At 42.0% G+C, this 14680-nt stretch overlaps 1 protein-coding gene across 2 annotated transcripts in view; it reads left to right on the top strand.

Moving 5' to 3' along the window:
- The first annotated feature begins 3108 nt into the window (after positions 1 to 3108).
- Positions 3109 to 14680, top strand: part of LOC110499543 (nuclear protein localization protein 4 homolog) — a 34262-nt gene continuing 22690 nt past the window's right edge. The window contains exons 1-9 of one of the 2 annotated variants that reach the window (XM_036956312.2): positions 3109 to 3554; positions 4649 to 4729; positions 7269 to 7378; positions 7566 to 7796; positions 11417 to 11465; positions 11572 to 11666; positions 11845 to 11968; positions 12539 to 12718; positions 13642 to 13728. In XM_036956312.2, the coding sequence (XP_036812207.1) occupies positions 3540 to 3554; positions 4649 to 4729; positions 7269 to 7378; positions 7566 to 7796; positions 11417 to 11465; positions 11572 to 11666; positions 11845 to 11968; positions 12539 to 12718; positions 13642 to 13728 (972 nt within the window). In that variant the 5' untranslated portion in view covers positions 3109 to 3539. Of the gene's footprint in view, positions 3555 to 4648; positions 4730 to 7268; positions 7379 to 7565; positions 7866 to 11416; positions 11466 to 11571; positions 11667 to 11844; positions 11969 to 12538; positions 12719 to 13641; positions 13729 to 14680 lie in introns of those variants that run through there. The other variant, XM_090213107.1, reaches the window with a different exon arrangement.

Genomic DNA, 14680 nt, shown 5'->3' with positions numbered 1-14680 from the left:
CTCCTTCTCTTATACTGATTTTATATATATATTTTTTTATAATAAATGATTTATGACTATCTGTATTATATATCATGTACAGTACCAGTGAAAATTTTGGACACACCTACTCATTCCAGGGTTTTTCTTAATTTTTTTTACTATTTTCTACATCGTAGAATAATAGTGAAGACATCAAAACTATTAAATAACAAGAGTGCAAAGCTGTCATCAAGGCAAAGGGTTGTTATTTTGAAGAATCTGAAATATAAAATACATTTTGATTTGTTTAAAAACGTTTGGGATTATTTCATGATTCCAAATGTGCTATTTCATAGTTTTGATGTCTTCACTATTATTATATAGAAAATAGTTAAAAAAATAACAAAAAACCCATAAATGAGTAGATGTGTCCAAACTTTTGACTGGTACTATATATTCTAACTTAGTATTCTCCGGGATAGAAGCTTGTTTAATGGCTTGGAAAAAACACCTTGTCATTGGGAATTTTGACTTTTACTGCCCTTAGTTTTACCCCAAGCAGCATGATTTACATGGGACAGTGGAGGCTGGTGGGATGAGCTGTAGGAGGACGGGCTCATTGTCATGCCTGGAATGGAATAAATGAAACCGAGTCGAACATGTGCTTTCCATATGTTTGATGTGGTTGATACCGTTCCATTCATTTACAATGAGCCCATCATCCTATAGCTCCTCCCGCCAGTCTCCACTGACACGGATTGGAGATTAATGCAACATTACTACAATGGATGTAGATGGCACTGACAGCCACTGCACAGATTACCCACAAACCTCGGATGTCAAACTCGATTCCAAATGTGATTGTCACCTGATAATCTACCATGCTGTGATTGGGCAGTAGTAGTTGGTGATGTCTCGTGTTGTTGTGCTTCTTTTTTGTAGGTTTTTCATGCTCATGTTGACGTCTCTTTGACATATTATAAAGTTGGGCGTGCGATCTCTATTTCATTCATCTCATTATTTTCCTTATCACGCTTACCATCATTTTGTTTTCTTTTGGTTCATTGTAGTTTCATATCAATTTCAATTGTATATTTCATTGAATCATATTTCCAGAGATCAATGTACCCGTATGGCCAGTTCCATTTTAATAGCATATATCATTCATAGATGTAGGTATTATATGATTGCATGTTCTCTGTCTTATACTTTGTCCACCGCATGTTGGCGTTGTGTCCTGTGTGTATTGTGTTTATGCTGCATGCTCGTCTTTTCATTATGTTCACTGCAGTTTGTAGTTGTGTGCTGCAGTCTGTAGTTGTGTACTCATGTAGAAGACAATCTTTCCTCTTCATTATCTCTGCATCATCTCATAATATCAATCATTCGTAGTGGGTAAAAAGGCCAAAAAGATAATCAAGGACAAATCAAATGTATTTATAAAGCCCTTCTTACATCAGCTGATGTCTCAAAGTGGTGTACAGAAACCCAGCCTAAAACCCCAAACAGCAAGCAATGCAGGTGTAGAAGCACGGTGGCTAGGAAAAACTCCCTAGAAAGGCCAGAACCTAGGAAGAAACCTAGAGAGGAACCAGGCTATGAGGGGTGGGCCAGTCCTCTTCTGACAACAACCACCCGAGCCACTGTCTGTTCACCCCGCTATCATCGCACTGCATCTTAGTGCAAGAGGCGTCACTGCAGTACCTGGTTCGAATCCAGGCTGCATCACATCCGGACGTGATTGGGAGTCCCACAGGGCGGCACACTATTGGCCCAGCGTTGTCCGGGTTTGGCCGGGGTAGGCCGTCATTGTAAATAAGAATTTATTCTTAACTGACTTTTAAATAAAATAAAAAATAAAAATTATCCAGAAGGCGAGGTCAGTACAGGTGCATCAAAGCTGGGACAGAGAGACTGAAAAACAGCTTCTATCTCAAGGCCATCAGACTGTTAAATAGTCATCACTAGCACATTAGAGGCAGCTGCCCTATATACATAGACTTGGAATCAATGGCCACTTTAATAATGGAACGCTAGTCACTTTATTAATGTTTACATATTTTGCATTACTCATCTCATGTACAGTGGGGCAAAAAAGTATTTAGTCAGCCACCAATTGTGCAAGTTCTCCCACTTAAAAAGATGAGAGAGGCCTGTAAAAAAAATAATAAAATCCAGAAAATCACATTGTAGGATTTTTAATGAATTTATTTGCAAATTATGGTGGAAAATAAGTATTTGGTCAATAACAAAAGTTTATCTCAATACTTTGTTATATTCCCTTTGTTTGCAATGACAGAGGTCAAACGTTTTCTGTAAGTCTTCACAAGGTTTTCACACACTGTTGCTGGTATTTTGGCCCATTCCTCCATGCAGATCTCCTCTAGAGCAGTGATGTTTTGGGGCTGTTGCTGGGCAACACGGACTTTCAACTTCCTCCAAAGATTTTCTATGGGGGGGAGATCTGGAGACTGGCTAGGCCACTCCAGGACCTTGAAATGCGTCTTACGAAGCCACTCCTTCTTTGCCCGGGCGGTGTGTTTGGGATCATTGTCATGCTGAAAGACCCAGCCACGTTTCCACTTCGTGCTGATGGAAGGAGGTTTTCACTCAAAATCTCACGATACATGGCCCAATTCATTCTTTCCTTTACACGGATCAGTCGTCCTGGTCCCTTTGCAGAAAAACAGCCCCAAAGCATGATGTTTCCACCCCCATGCTTCACAGTAGGTATGGTATTCTTTGGATGCAACTCAGCATTCTTTGTCCTCCAAACACAATTGGTGGCTGACTAAATACTTTTTTGCCCCACTGTATATACTGTATTATATTAGATTCTACTGTATTTTTTGTCTATGCCGCTCTGGCATCGCTTGTCCAAATATTTATATATTCTTAACTCCATTCATTTACTTTCAGTTTGTGTGTATTGTGTGTATTGTTGTGAAATTGTTAGATATTACTTGTTAGATAGTACTGCACTGTTGGAGCGAGAAACACAAGCATTTTGCAACATCTGCTAAACATATGACCAATAACATTTCATTTGACATAATGTTAGCAGTGTGATTACTTTAAAGTTCAGTGTTAGATTTAAAATCTGATTTAAAAAAAGATACATTGTAGAAATAGGCGGGGTTTAGCCATAATTATGACTTTTTGTAAGTAGTGACATCCCTTTCCCTTCGCCGCTTCCTCTTTTCTCTAATGAGCACAGTAAAGCAGGCCGAAATGGCTCCTACAAAAAGGGCTTGTCAATTTGAACAACAGCCAACAAATGACTGGTATTTTTGTTATCCCTTCATTTACATTAAATGTGGTTACTTTATCGAGGGCGTAATAACCTGGAAATCTTGCTAAAAATAAAGTGGCGGAATTATTTTATATTGATTGTTTCACTCGGGCGATTGATGAGGAGGGACACTAAGGGTACGGACTTGTTAGCGTGTAACGCCCGGTGTTTGAATTGTGGGATGGAGTTTTGTTGACTCTTGTCCAGTCAGTCAATTTTTAATCTCTGACATCGGTCTATTTTGTTACACAGCGAAATACATCGGGAGCACAAAACCCGAACATCAATGGCAGAAAATATGGTAAGTGTGACAACACATTGTAGTTATTGATAAAATATTGTGTATTGTTAGCCGGCTAGGTAGCTAACTTCGCTAGCTAACGTTACCGTAGTCTGATTGTCGGAGTGATGAGGCAGCAGAATTAGCCACTTGCTAGCCTCAGTACTAGAATGACAAGGCCTAGATAACTGCTAACTCACTGTTAGCAAGCTTAACTGGTCAGAAATGTTTTGAATTAAAATGTGCCCGTATGTACTGTTGTTTTAGTTAAAACTATCTTATTTAATAAACAAGGTCGTAGTATATTAACTTAATAACGTTATCTTTGTAACGTTGTTGGATAAAAAAAAATGCGTGGACGTTCACTTTGAGAAAGGGCACATTGTTGACTTTGTTAACTAGCTAGTTAGCTACATACTGTACCTGTGGTTAGCAAGCTAACTGGTTTTATCAACATAACCCTGGCCTCTACTTTTTTTTTGTTTCAAGAAAGAAGCAACAGTTAGCTACATTTTGAGAAATAAAAGCTAGTCAGTGTTCATAGTTTGTATTCAACTTGTGGCAGAAAAAATGACTAGCAAACATTAACTTAGTTAGCCACAATATCGGCTAGCTAACTTTAGCTAGTGTTATCTTTGCTCATTCGAGGTAAAACAATCCAACTAAGTTAGCTTATGACCTGAAAACCAGTCACTGGTATTTTAGCCGGCCCATGGCATGATATAAGCTGCTCATGTCATTTTAAAATTCCCAACTAACTAAACTAGCTACTGTTAATTTAATATCATTAATATCACAACCACGTTATTGCTTGTGAATTATGACCCCGTGTGTCATGATAAAGATGAACGACAATGGTGTCAACGACCCTCCACCCATATTTATGCACTGTCATGGTCCACACACTGAAAGAGACTAGCTGAACAATCTAACTAGCTACAGCAGTGTCATGTTTTCAGTGGGTTGCCTGTAACCAGCTCATGGTTAATCAAATTAGCTAATGAGTCATGACCAATATGGTTTCCCCAATGGATGTATTTGGTTTGGCAAAGCAATCTAAATTCAAGGAAACAACAATATGATGTGGAGAATGTAATGTTTTTCCTTATTTGCAGATCATCAGGGTTCAGTCCCCGAACGGGATGAAGAAGATCCCTGCCACCAAGAAGGAGACAGCAGCCACTTTCCTCAATAAGGTATTAAAGTATGGATGCATGATATGAAGACAAACATTGGCTCTCAGTGGTACTCTAGGCTATATGGTTGGGCGTGTACAACAAAAAATTACTTTCCACAAACACGTGGGAAACTTGTAGTTGTTTCTGTCATTCTGTTGTCATATTCATAGCACATTCTTTCCAACTGTGCTATTGACCAGCTAGCATCAGAAGATGGACATTTATGTCTTTATCTCCCTGTGCCTAGCCTGTGCTCAACCTCTGTTAATTTATGTATGAAGCAGGCAGCTCTGCAGGAAAGCAAAGATATTTCAGTGTTTACCCCCCCCCCCCCCCCCCCCTTGCCTGTGCAGTTAATGGCATCCACTGTTGATGGATCTGATGCATGGCTCAGCAGAGACCTGTGTGTGTGTGTAGGGAAAGCTGTGAGTTATGTGGAGAGAGAATGGTGTGCAATGCAATGTTTTTAAACAGCGTGCTATCAATAGATTCACCACAGCAGCTGCTTGCTATCCTGCCAGGATAAAACCCCTTGGGAGTACCTAGCTACCTTCCAGTAAGGGTTTTCCATTCCAAATCCACTTCATCTAGCCAGATTGTGTTTGGATGAAATGGATATGAATGTCTAACTGTGGCTTAGCAGAATTTAGATAATGACAGTGAAATATGGGCAACGCCTTGGGCACAAATGGACCACAGTGACTGCGAGACAGTATTGGGTAGGACATCTTAAGTGGGAGTCAAATTTCCACATCAATGGCTGAATCAGGAGTGGCCGGCTGTTCGGTCACCGTGGAGAAGGGTTGCCTGCGGCAGTGCCTTATTAAAAATGCATGTCTTTGAGTTAAAAAAAAAAAAGAAATGTATGGCAGATCAATGAGGGTATTTTTTTTTATTCCCTGGTCTCAGATGTACAGTCACTCAGTCAGTGATGGGGAGAGATGGAAATGGAGAGTTGCATGAAGAGCTCAGAGAGGCATTAATTAACCCATAAGAGTCTAAGCTGGGTGGGAAGGGTGTGGGTCTAGGAAGCTATGTGGAATTGTGTGAGAAGGTTATACCGAGGATCATTTTGCTATTTGATTTAGAATTTTAAGACCACTCGTGGTATCTTTTTGTTTGGTATTGTTCTGAACAATTTTTTTTTTGGGGGGGGCTTTCTGCTATTATTGCATCGAATAACATATTCACTACATGGAACAACAGATAGTGCCCCCCCCCCCCCCCCCCCAAAAAAAAAAATGGAATGGAAGTTGGTTCTGAAGTGTCTGTCCTCTATATCTGAGAGATGTATAAGAAATATCAGGAAATACACACACACACACACACAACCGGTCAAAAGTTTTAGAACACCTACTCATTAAAGGGGTTTTCTTTATTTTTAATATTTTCTACATTGTTTAATGATAGTGAAGACATCAAAACTATGAATTAAAACATATGGAATCATGTATTAACCAAAAAAGGGTTAAACAAATCAAAATATATTTGAGATTCTTCAAAGTAGCCACCCTTTGCCTTGACAGATATGTACTCGCTTGACATTCTCTTAACCAGCTTCATGAGGTAGTCACCTGGAATGCATTTCAATTAACCGGTGTGCCTTCTTAAAAGTTCATTTGTGGAATTGCCACAAAGTTGGAAGCATAGAATTGTCTAGAATGTAGCATTAAGATTTCCCGTCGCTAGAACTAAGGGGCCTAGCCCCAAACAGCCCCAAACCAGGATTCCTCCTCCACCAATTCACTGAGCACTTCTCTAAGGCCATTCTACTGCCAATGTTTGTCTATAGCGATGTGTGGGGCTGAAATAACTGAACCACTCATTTTGAAGGGGTGTCCACATACTTTTGTGTGTGCGCACTTTACTCAAATGAAGTTGGATTGAAACCTGCTTTAGTGACACCTTTTGCTTTAACCTTCCAGTTTGGCAACATGGACATCCTCAGTCGTTAATGTTTTTCCTGCTGATCTCTTGGAATTGTGACTTATCCTTTGTTGGTGAGATGTGACCAACAGTACAACAGGGTTGACTCTCTTTGCACCACTAAAGCATTATGGATTTGATTAAATGCAAGAAAACCCACTTAGGCTCAGCGGAAGTACTCCGAGGACTTGGATAGATCTTGGATGTCTCTGCGATAATGACCGTAGACCAGGCAACTCTGACAGTCTTACTTTCTCCTCTGTCAGCCTGTTGTTTGGTAATCCGCTTTGACAGTTTAATGGGTAGTGAAATTAAGTGGAGTGAACACTCTTTGTTAAACACACAGTTGATAGAAGGATTAGCGAGACATGAGCGATCTTCACAACCAGATTTCTTACAATCTTTGTTTTCCCCTTTTATTTATTTTTTATTTTTTTATTTCATGGGCTTTTAATAGACAATTAGACACTTTACTTTATACTACACTCATGATGTGCCATGCTCCAGGAGACAAGTGGCCCTACCTAAGCCTCAACTAAAGCTCATCATTATCTAGTCTCTTCCCACCGCCGTGCCACGAGTCTGGCAAGCGAGACAGGACTAATCGTCATTACTCTGTTTCTACTGTCAGGTGGGCAAAGAGTTTGGATTCCCCTCCAACGGCTTCACCGTCTTCCTGAACCGTAACAAGACTGACGAGATCCAGTCCCAGAATAAGACCCTCAACCTGCTGAAGATCAAGTGAGTTAGGAGCAGCATTGCGTTGTTCCTATTAGCCCTATTACATGCATCACTAGTCGTTAGACTGCTCCATTTAGCTAGCTACACATGTTCTCATCAATATAGTCACTTCAGCATTTTATCTTGGATTGTCATTATGCTCATTGTGTGGGTGAATTTAATGTGTCTAATTCTTCCCTCCCTCTAGACATGGAGACATGCTCTACCTATACCCCTCGGGCTCCCCGGGACCGGCAGGAGAGACCATGGACCTGGCCACGCCTCACTCGTCATCACTACCCTCTACCTCCCATTCGTCCTCTTCTTCATCGTCCATGATGTCACGCTCCCACTCGGCGCCCCAAATCTCCGAGGACGAGATCGACCAGTACCTGGCCAAGCAGGAGGGAAAGATCTACAGGAATAAAGATCCACAGCTGTAAGAGCTTTATATACTTCCTGTATGTTGTATTTAAGCAAAGATCTACAGGAATAAAGATCCACAGCTGTAAAAGCTTTATATACTTCCTGTATGTTGTATTTAAGCAAAGATCTAGAGGAACAGTGATCCACAGCTGTAAGGTTTATATACAATACCAGTCACAAGTTTGGACACACCTACTATTTTCTACATTGTAGAGTTTATAGTGAAGATGTCACAACTATGAAATAACACATATGGAATCATGCAGTAACCAAAAAGTGTTGAACAAATCAAAATATATTTGAGATACTTCAAAGTAGGCACCCTTTGCCTTGGTGACAGCTTTGGATAACCAGCTTCATTTCAATTAACAAGTGTCCCTTCATTTGTGGAATTTATTTCCCTAATAATGCGTTATGAGCCAATCAGTTGTGTTGTGACAAGGTAGGGGTGGTATACAGAAGATGGCCCTATTTGGTAAAAGACCAAGTCCGTATTATTGCAAGAACAGTCCATCATTACTTTAAAACGTGAAGGTCAGTCAATCCGAAAAACGTCAAGAACTTTGAAAGTTTGTTCAAGTGCAGTTTCTTCGAGTGCAGTTGCAAAAACCATCAAGCGTTATGATGACACTCCCTCTCCATAAGGATTGCCCAGAGTTAACTCTGCTGCAAAGGATAAGTTCATTAGAGTTACCAGCCTCAGAAATTGCAGGCCAAATAAATGCTTCAGATTTCAAGTAACAGACACACCTCTACATCAACTATTCAGAGGAGTGTGTGAATCAGGCCATCATGGTCGAATTGCTGTAAAGAAACCACTAAAGGACACCAATAAGAAGACTTGCTTGGGCCAAGAAACATGAGCAATGGACAATAGACCGGTGGATATCTGTCCTTTGGTTTAATGAGTCCAAATGAGACATTTTTGGTTCCAACCGCCATGACTTTGTGAGAGGTAGAGCAGGTGAACGGATGATCTCTGCATGTGTGGTTCCCACTGTGAAGCATGGAGGAGGAGGCCTGATGGTGAGGGGGGCCTTTGCTTTGCTGTCGGTATTTCAAAATGCCCCGGTATAAGCGGTATTTCGCCCAAGTCTTCCACAGTCATATATAGTAGCATTAGGCATCTGGAATCTGCATGGGCGAGTTACATTTTTGTCCCGAAGACTACTGTTAATTCACATTGGACTCGAGTGTTACTTGTGTACTGCGGTTTAGGGACTCAAACCAAAAAAAAGATACCTAGCCATGTGATCATCTCCTTACATTTCTCCGTTACGTGTCGCTCACTCATCTTCAATCTGACGCTCTTTTTTACACACATCCAAGCTCTGCTCCTGCCTACAGAAATGACTGATGAGATACACTAACATAATCTGTAGAAGAGCTACATTCCTTGCCAAATAGTCAGCTTGATCACACGTTCAAAATGGACAGGTTGATTAAAGTAAGGAAGTGTGTGTTCCAACCACAAGCTGCCGTTTTGGAGTAATAGATTAGGCTTTTTTTTTTTTGCGAACTGCTACAGTGTAGCAGAATAGGTTACACTGCCCCAGGTTCCAGACTGAAATATGCAACAATAACATTGTTTTTGAAGAAGGCAAGTTGCTTATTCATTAGCCAAGGGGCCTAGTTTGGTTTCTTGTTTTAACAAAAGCCTGCCCATCTAGTTTTTAAACTCACTAATCAAACAGGGAAAAAGAGAACGCACCAAATCCGGGATTTTAGGCCTACTGGTTAAAAGGGGAGGCATTTGAGCGTTCTAATGCTGTTAACTGGAGGCACAGCTAGAACAATGAGACAGATATTTCACCGGATGTAGAAATGTGAAGCATCCGCCTGGCGTTTCCACTCAATACCAAATATGGTAGTGGGAGAAGATAAAAGCAGAGGGATTTTAGCTCACATTCTGCCATTTTTTTTTTTTTTTCTTTGATTTTTAAACACTTGATGTCAATATAGATCTCGCCGGTCTCAACGTCAACAGTGAAGAGGCAACTCCGGGATGCTGGCCTTCTAGGCAGAGTTCCTCTGTCCAGTGTCTGTACTTTTGCCCATCTTTTTATTGGCCAGTCTGAGATATGGCTTTTTCTTTGCAACTCTGCCCAGAAAGCCAGCATCCTGGAGTCGCCTCTTCACTGTTGACATTGAGACTGGCGTTTTGCAGGGTACTATTTAACGAAGCTGCCAGTTGAGGACTTGTGAGGCGTCTTTCTCTCACTAGACACTCGATGTACTCAATGTACACACAATGTACTTGCACTCTTGCTCAGTTGTGCACCGGGGCCTCCCACTCTTTCTATTCTGGTTAGAGACGATTTCTAAGTTCTTTGTTTCTGGCCATTTTGAGCCTGTAATCAAACCCACAAATGCTGATGCTCCAAATACTCAACTAGTCTAAAGATGGGCAGTTTTGTTGCTTCTTGAACAGTTTTCAGCTGTGCTAACATAATTGTGAAGGGGTTGCACAATGTGCCATTGGAACACAGGAGTGATGGTTGCTGATAAAGGGCCTCTGTACGACTATGTACATATTCCATTTAAAAAATAAGCCGTTTCCAGCTACAGTGGTCATTTAACAATGTCTACACTGTATTTCTGATCAATTTGATATTTTAATGGACCCCAAACGTGTGTGTGTGTATGTAATAAATATATATAATATATATATTTTTTTCAACCTAACTTACGTTACATAAACTGCAATGAAAATAGGTGGTCAGCTAGCTAGGAGGTTGTCTTTAATTGCAAAATGTACCGTTATTTTCCAGTCCATTTAAAGGTTGTGCCCAAAGTTAGGGGGTGTCTGATGTTTGGGGGGAAATTAGCTAGGCCATTGACAATGCCTGCATATCAACTGCAATCATTTCTGTAGTCGGGTGTTAGTGATGACGTACATCGCGCTTTATATCCGTGGCCCAAAAAATGTGAAAGATGCATCAATTAATTAATCAAATGTATTTATAAAGCTCTTTTTACACCAGCAGTTGTTACAAAGTGCTTACACGGAAACCCAGTCTGAAACCCCAAAGAGCAAGCAATGTAGATGTTGCCGCGGTGGCTGTCCTGTAACGTTAGGAAGGCCGCGGTGGCCGTCCTGTAACGTTAGGAAGGCCGCGGTGGCCGTCCTGTAACGTTAGGGTTGCCGCGGTGGCCGTCCTGTAACGTTAGGGTGGCCGTCCTGTAACGTTAGGGTTGCCGCGGTGGCCGTCCTGTAACGTTAGGGTTGCCGCGGTGGCCGTCCTGTATGAATTTAGTTTAAACGTTCACACCCATAACAGGAGCATCGATCCTACAGCTGTAAGATATTTATATTCATAAAGATCTATGGGAGCAGAGATATTTATATTCATAAAGATCTATGGGAGCAGAGATATTTATATACATAAAGATCTATGGGAGCAATGATATTTATATACATAAAGATCTATAGGAGCAGAGATTTATATACATAAAGATCTATAGGAGCAGAGATATTTATGTACATAAAGATCTATAGGAGCAGAGATATTTATGTACATAAAGATCTATAGGAGCAGAGATCCACAGACATAAGAGACTGTTGCCAGCTAGATATGTAATTGTATTAAGCCATTCAATTGTATCAGTGTATTGATTCAGTTCTTGTTTCAGGTGTCGACATGGATCTATGGGAAAGTGCGTGCACTGTGTGCCCCTAGAGGTAAGTGCTCTTTCCTCCTTCGTTCGTCCAACAATTGACTGTGTTGCTTTAAATTTGTTTTACGTGTCAACTTCGCTGTGAATTTGAATTGTTTTCTATCTGCCAGCCTTTTGACGAAGAGTATCTGAGTCATCTAGAGCCACCTGTCAAACACATGTCATTCCATGCCTACATCCGCAAGCTGACAGGAGGCGCTGACAAGTGAGTGGCTCTAGCCTGTAGCCTGGTTCTAGATCTGTCTGTATTGTCTTGGCAACATGTTTGCCATGACGATATCAAAAGAATATACACTCTGTATTCTCTGCTCTTCTCCAGCAGGAGGATTGGCCACATCCACAAGCTCTTTGTCTCTTTATTCAAATCTTATTTTCCTCTTCAGAGGGAAGTTTGTGGCCCTGGAGAACATCAGCTGTAAGATCAAGTCGGGCTGCGAGGGCCACCCTCCCTGGCCAGAGGGGATCTGCACCAAGTGCCAGCCCAGCGCCATCACCCTCAATAGACAAGTACACCCTATAACTCTCTCCTCTTTACTGCCAAGGGTCCATCTCAATACTCCACTTTACTGCCAAGAGTCCATCTCAGGAAGTCTAAAGCAGGGATTCCCAAACTCGGTCCTGGGGCCCCCCCCGGGCACATGTTTACATTTGTATTTGTTTTTGCACTAGCACTATACAGCTGATGTTAAAATAACCATCGAGCTTTGATTATTTGAATGCTCTGTGTAGTGCTAGGGCAAAAAACAAAAATATGCACCTAGAGAGGGGGGTGGGGCAGGACCGAGTTTGGCAAACCCTTTTCTAGAGTAGCTCCTCCTTGTTTTCTTGGCTTCATTTAGTCATTGGGCTTCACAGGATGGGTGATAACAAGGACATGTGGTGGATTGGTGCTTACAAGGCTATTTGATTTCACTTCTTCACCTGCCCACTTCGGTCACATCACTTCAGATTAGAAAAGGACACGAGGAGACGAATCCACTGTAACCTATTGGAATGCACCTCAGAGAGGTTTCTCAACCTCTACTCATTTCCTAGTGGAGTTGTTGATTTAATAACCCGCCTCATCCCCGCCAACAGAAATACAGACATATAGACAACATCATGTTTGAGAACCACACCATCGCAGACCGTTTCCTGGACTTCTGGAGGAAGACGGGCAGCCAGAGGATGGGCTACCTGTACGGCAGGTACACGGAGCACAAAGACATCCCTCTGGCCATCAGAGCAGAGGTTGCTGCCATCTACGAACCCCCGCAGGTGAGTGTTCAGCGCTCTGGACTCAATCCAATGGTTTGTTAGTGATTTGTAGATGTAGTGAGATTAATTAGCCACAGGATGGCAGTAGGTTCACTTTCAATGGGTATTGACCAAGTGCTGCTGTTGCAGGAGCAGTATTTATCACAGACTTAAGTAATCAGATCATTGTATCTACACTGAACAAAAATACAAGCGCAACGTGTAAACTGTTGGTTTCATGAGCTGAAATAAAATATTCCAGAAATGTTCCACACACACACAAAGCTTCATCGTCTCAAATGTTGTGCACAGGTGTGTTTACATCCCTGTTAGTGAGCATTTCTCCTTTGCCAAGATAATACATCCACCTGACAGGTGAGGCATATCAAGAAGCTGATTAAACAGCAGTATCATTACACAGGTGCACCTTGTACTTGGGTACAATAAAAGGCCACTAAAATGTGCAGTTTTGTCACATGACACAATGCCACAGTTGTCTGAAGGTTTGGGGAGTGTGCAATTGGCATGATTACTACAGGAATGTTCACCAGAACTGTTGCCAGATAATTGAATTAATTTCTCTACCATAAGCCCCCTGCTACATTGTTTTAGAGAAAATGGCAGTTCTTCCAACCGGCCTCACAACCGCTGACCACGTGTATGGCGGTTAAAGTTGTGAACAGTGTGCCCCTATGGTGGGGTTACGGTGGAAAAAGCCATATATCAGACTGGCCAATCAAAAAATAAAAGATTAAGATGGGCAAAAGAACAGACACTGGACAGAGGAACTCTGTCTAGAAGGCCAGCATATATTCTTAGGGTATTGGAAACAACTTTAAGCTAGTGTACTTTAAAAAATAAAAAATAAATGGAAATGTTTATCCTAGATGTGTTTTGATTTAGTTGGTTGAATTTGAGCTCTTGTGAATTCCTCTGTCCATCAGATTGCCACCCAGAACAGTCTTGAGCTGGTAGAGGACCCTAAAGCTGCAGCCGTGGAGGAGATCGCAGCCAAGCTGGGCCTGCGCAAGGTTAGACGACACCACAAGCTAAAAATATGGACTTTCCCTGATCCAAATTTTGATTCTGCCTAGTACCCTTATCTCTAAACTCTTGTGCTCTTCAATATGTGTCCAGCTGACTTAGTGCCACATTTGTATTTTGATGTCACAATGTATCACAGCGTTGGAGGGGTAGTATCCTTTTCCATGTACAACCCTTCATCTGGGTCGTACCCCCTTCACTCACAGATAACAGGTATAGAAGAACATCTGGGTCGTACCCCGTCTCTCAGGGGGAACAGGTGCAGGGGAACATCTGGGTTGTATTCCCCGTCTCTCAGGGGGAACAGGTGCAGGAGAACATCTGGGTCATACCCCGTCTCTCGGGGAACAGGTATAGAAGAACATCTGGGAACGGGTATAGAAGAACATCTGGGTCGTACCCCGTCTCTCGGGGAACAGGTATAGGAGAACATCTGGGTCGTACCCCGTCTCTCAGGGGGAACAGGTATATGAGAACATCTGGGTCGTACCCCGTCTCTCAGGGGGAACAGGTATAGGAGAACATCTGGGAACAGGTATAGGAGAACTTCTGGGTTGTATTTCCCCGTCACTCAGGGAGAACAGATATAGGGTCGTACCCCGTCTCTCAGGGGGAACAGGTATAGGAGAACATCTGGGAACAGGTATAGGAGAACATCTGGGTTGTATTCCCCGTCACTCAGGGGGAACAGGTATAGGAGAACATCTGGGAACAGGTATAGGAGAACATCTGGGAACAGGTATAGGAGAACATCTGGGAACAGGTATAGGAGAACATCTGGGTTGTATTCCCCGTCACTCAGGGAGAACAGGTATAGGAGAACATCTGGGTTGTATTCCCCGTCACTCAGGGGGAACAGGTATAGGAGAACATCTGGGAACAGGTATAGGAGAACATCTGGGAACAGGTATAGGAGAACATCTGGGTTGTATTCCCCGT

The sequence above is a fragment of the Oncorhynchus mykiss genome, chromosome 20 (genome assembly GCF_057628025.1).
Source record: "Oncorhynchus mykiss isolate SJ-2025 chromosome 20, ASM5762802v1, whole genome shotgun sequence".
Lineage (NCBI taxonomy): Eukaryota > Metazoa > Chordata > Actinopteri > Salmoniformes > Salmonidae > Oncorhynchus > Oncorhynchus mykiss.
Note: the sequence above shows the minus strand (reverse complement) of the source record. Positions and strands in the feature narration are given on the sequence as shown.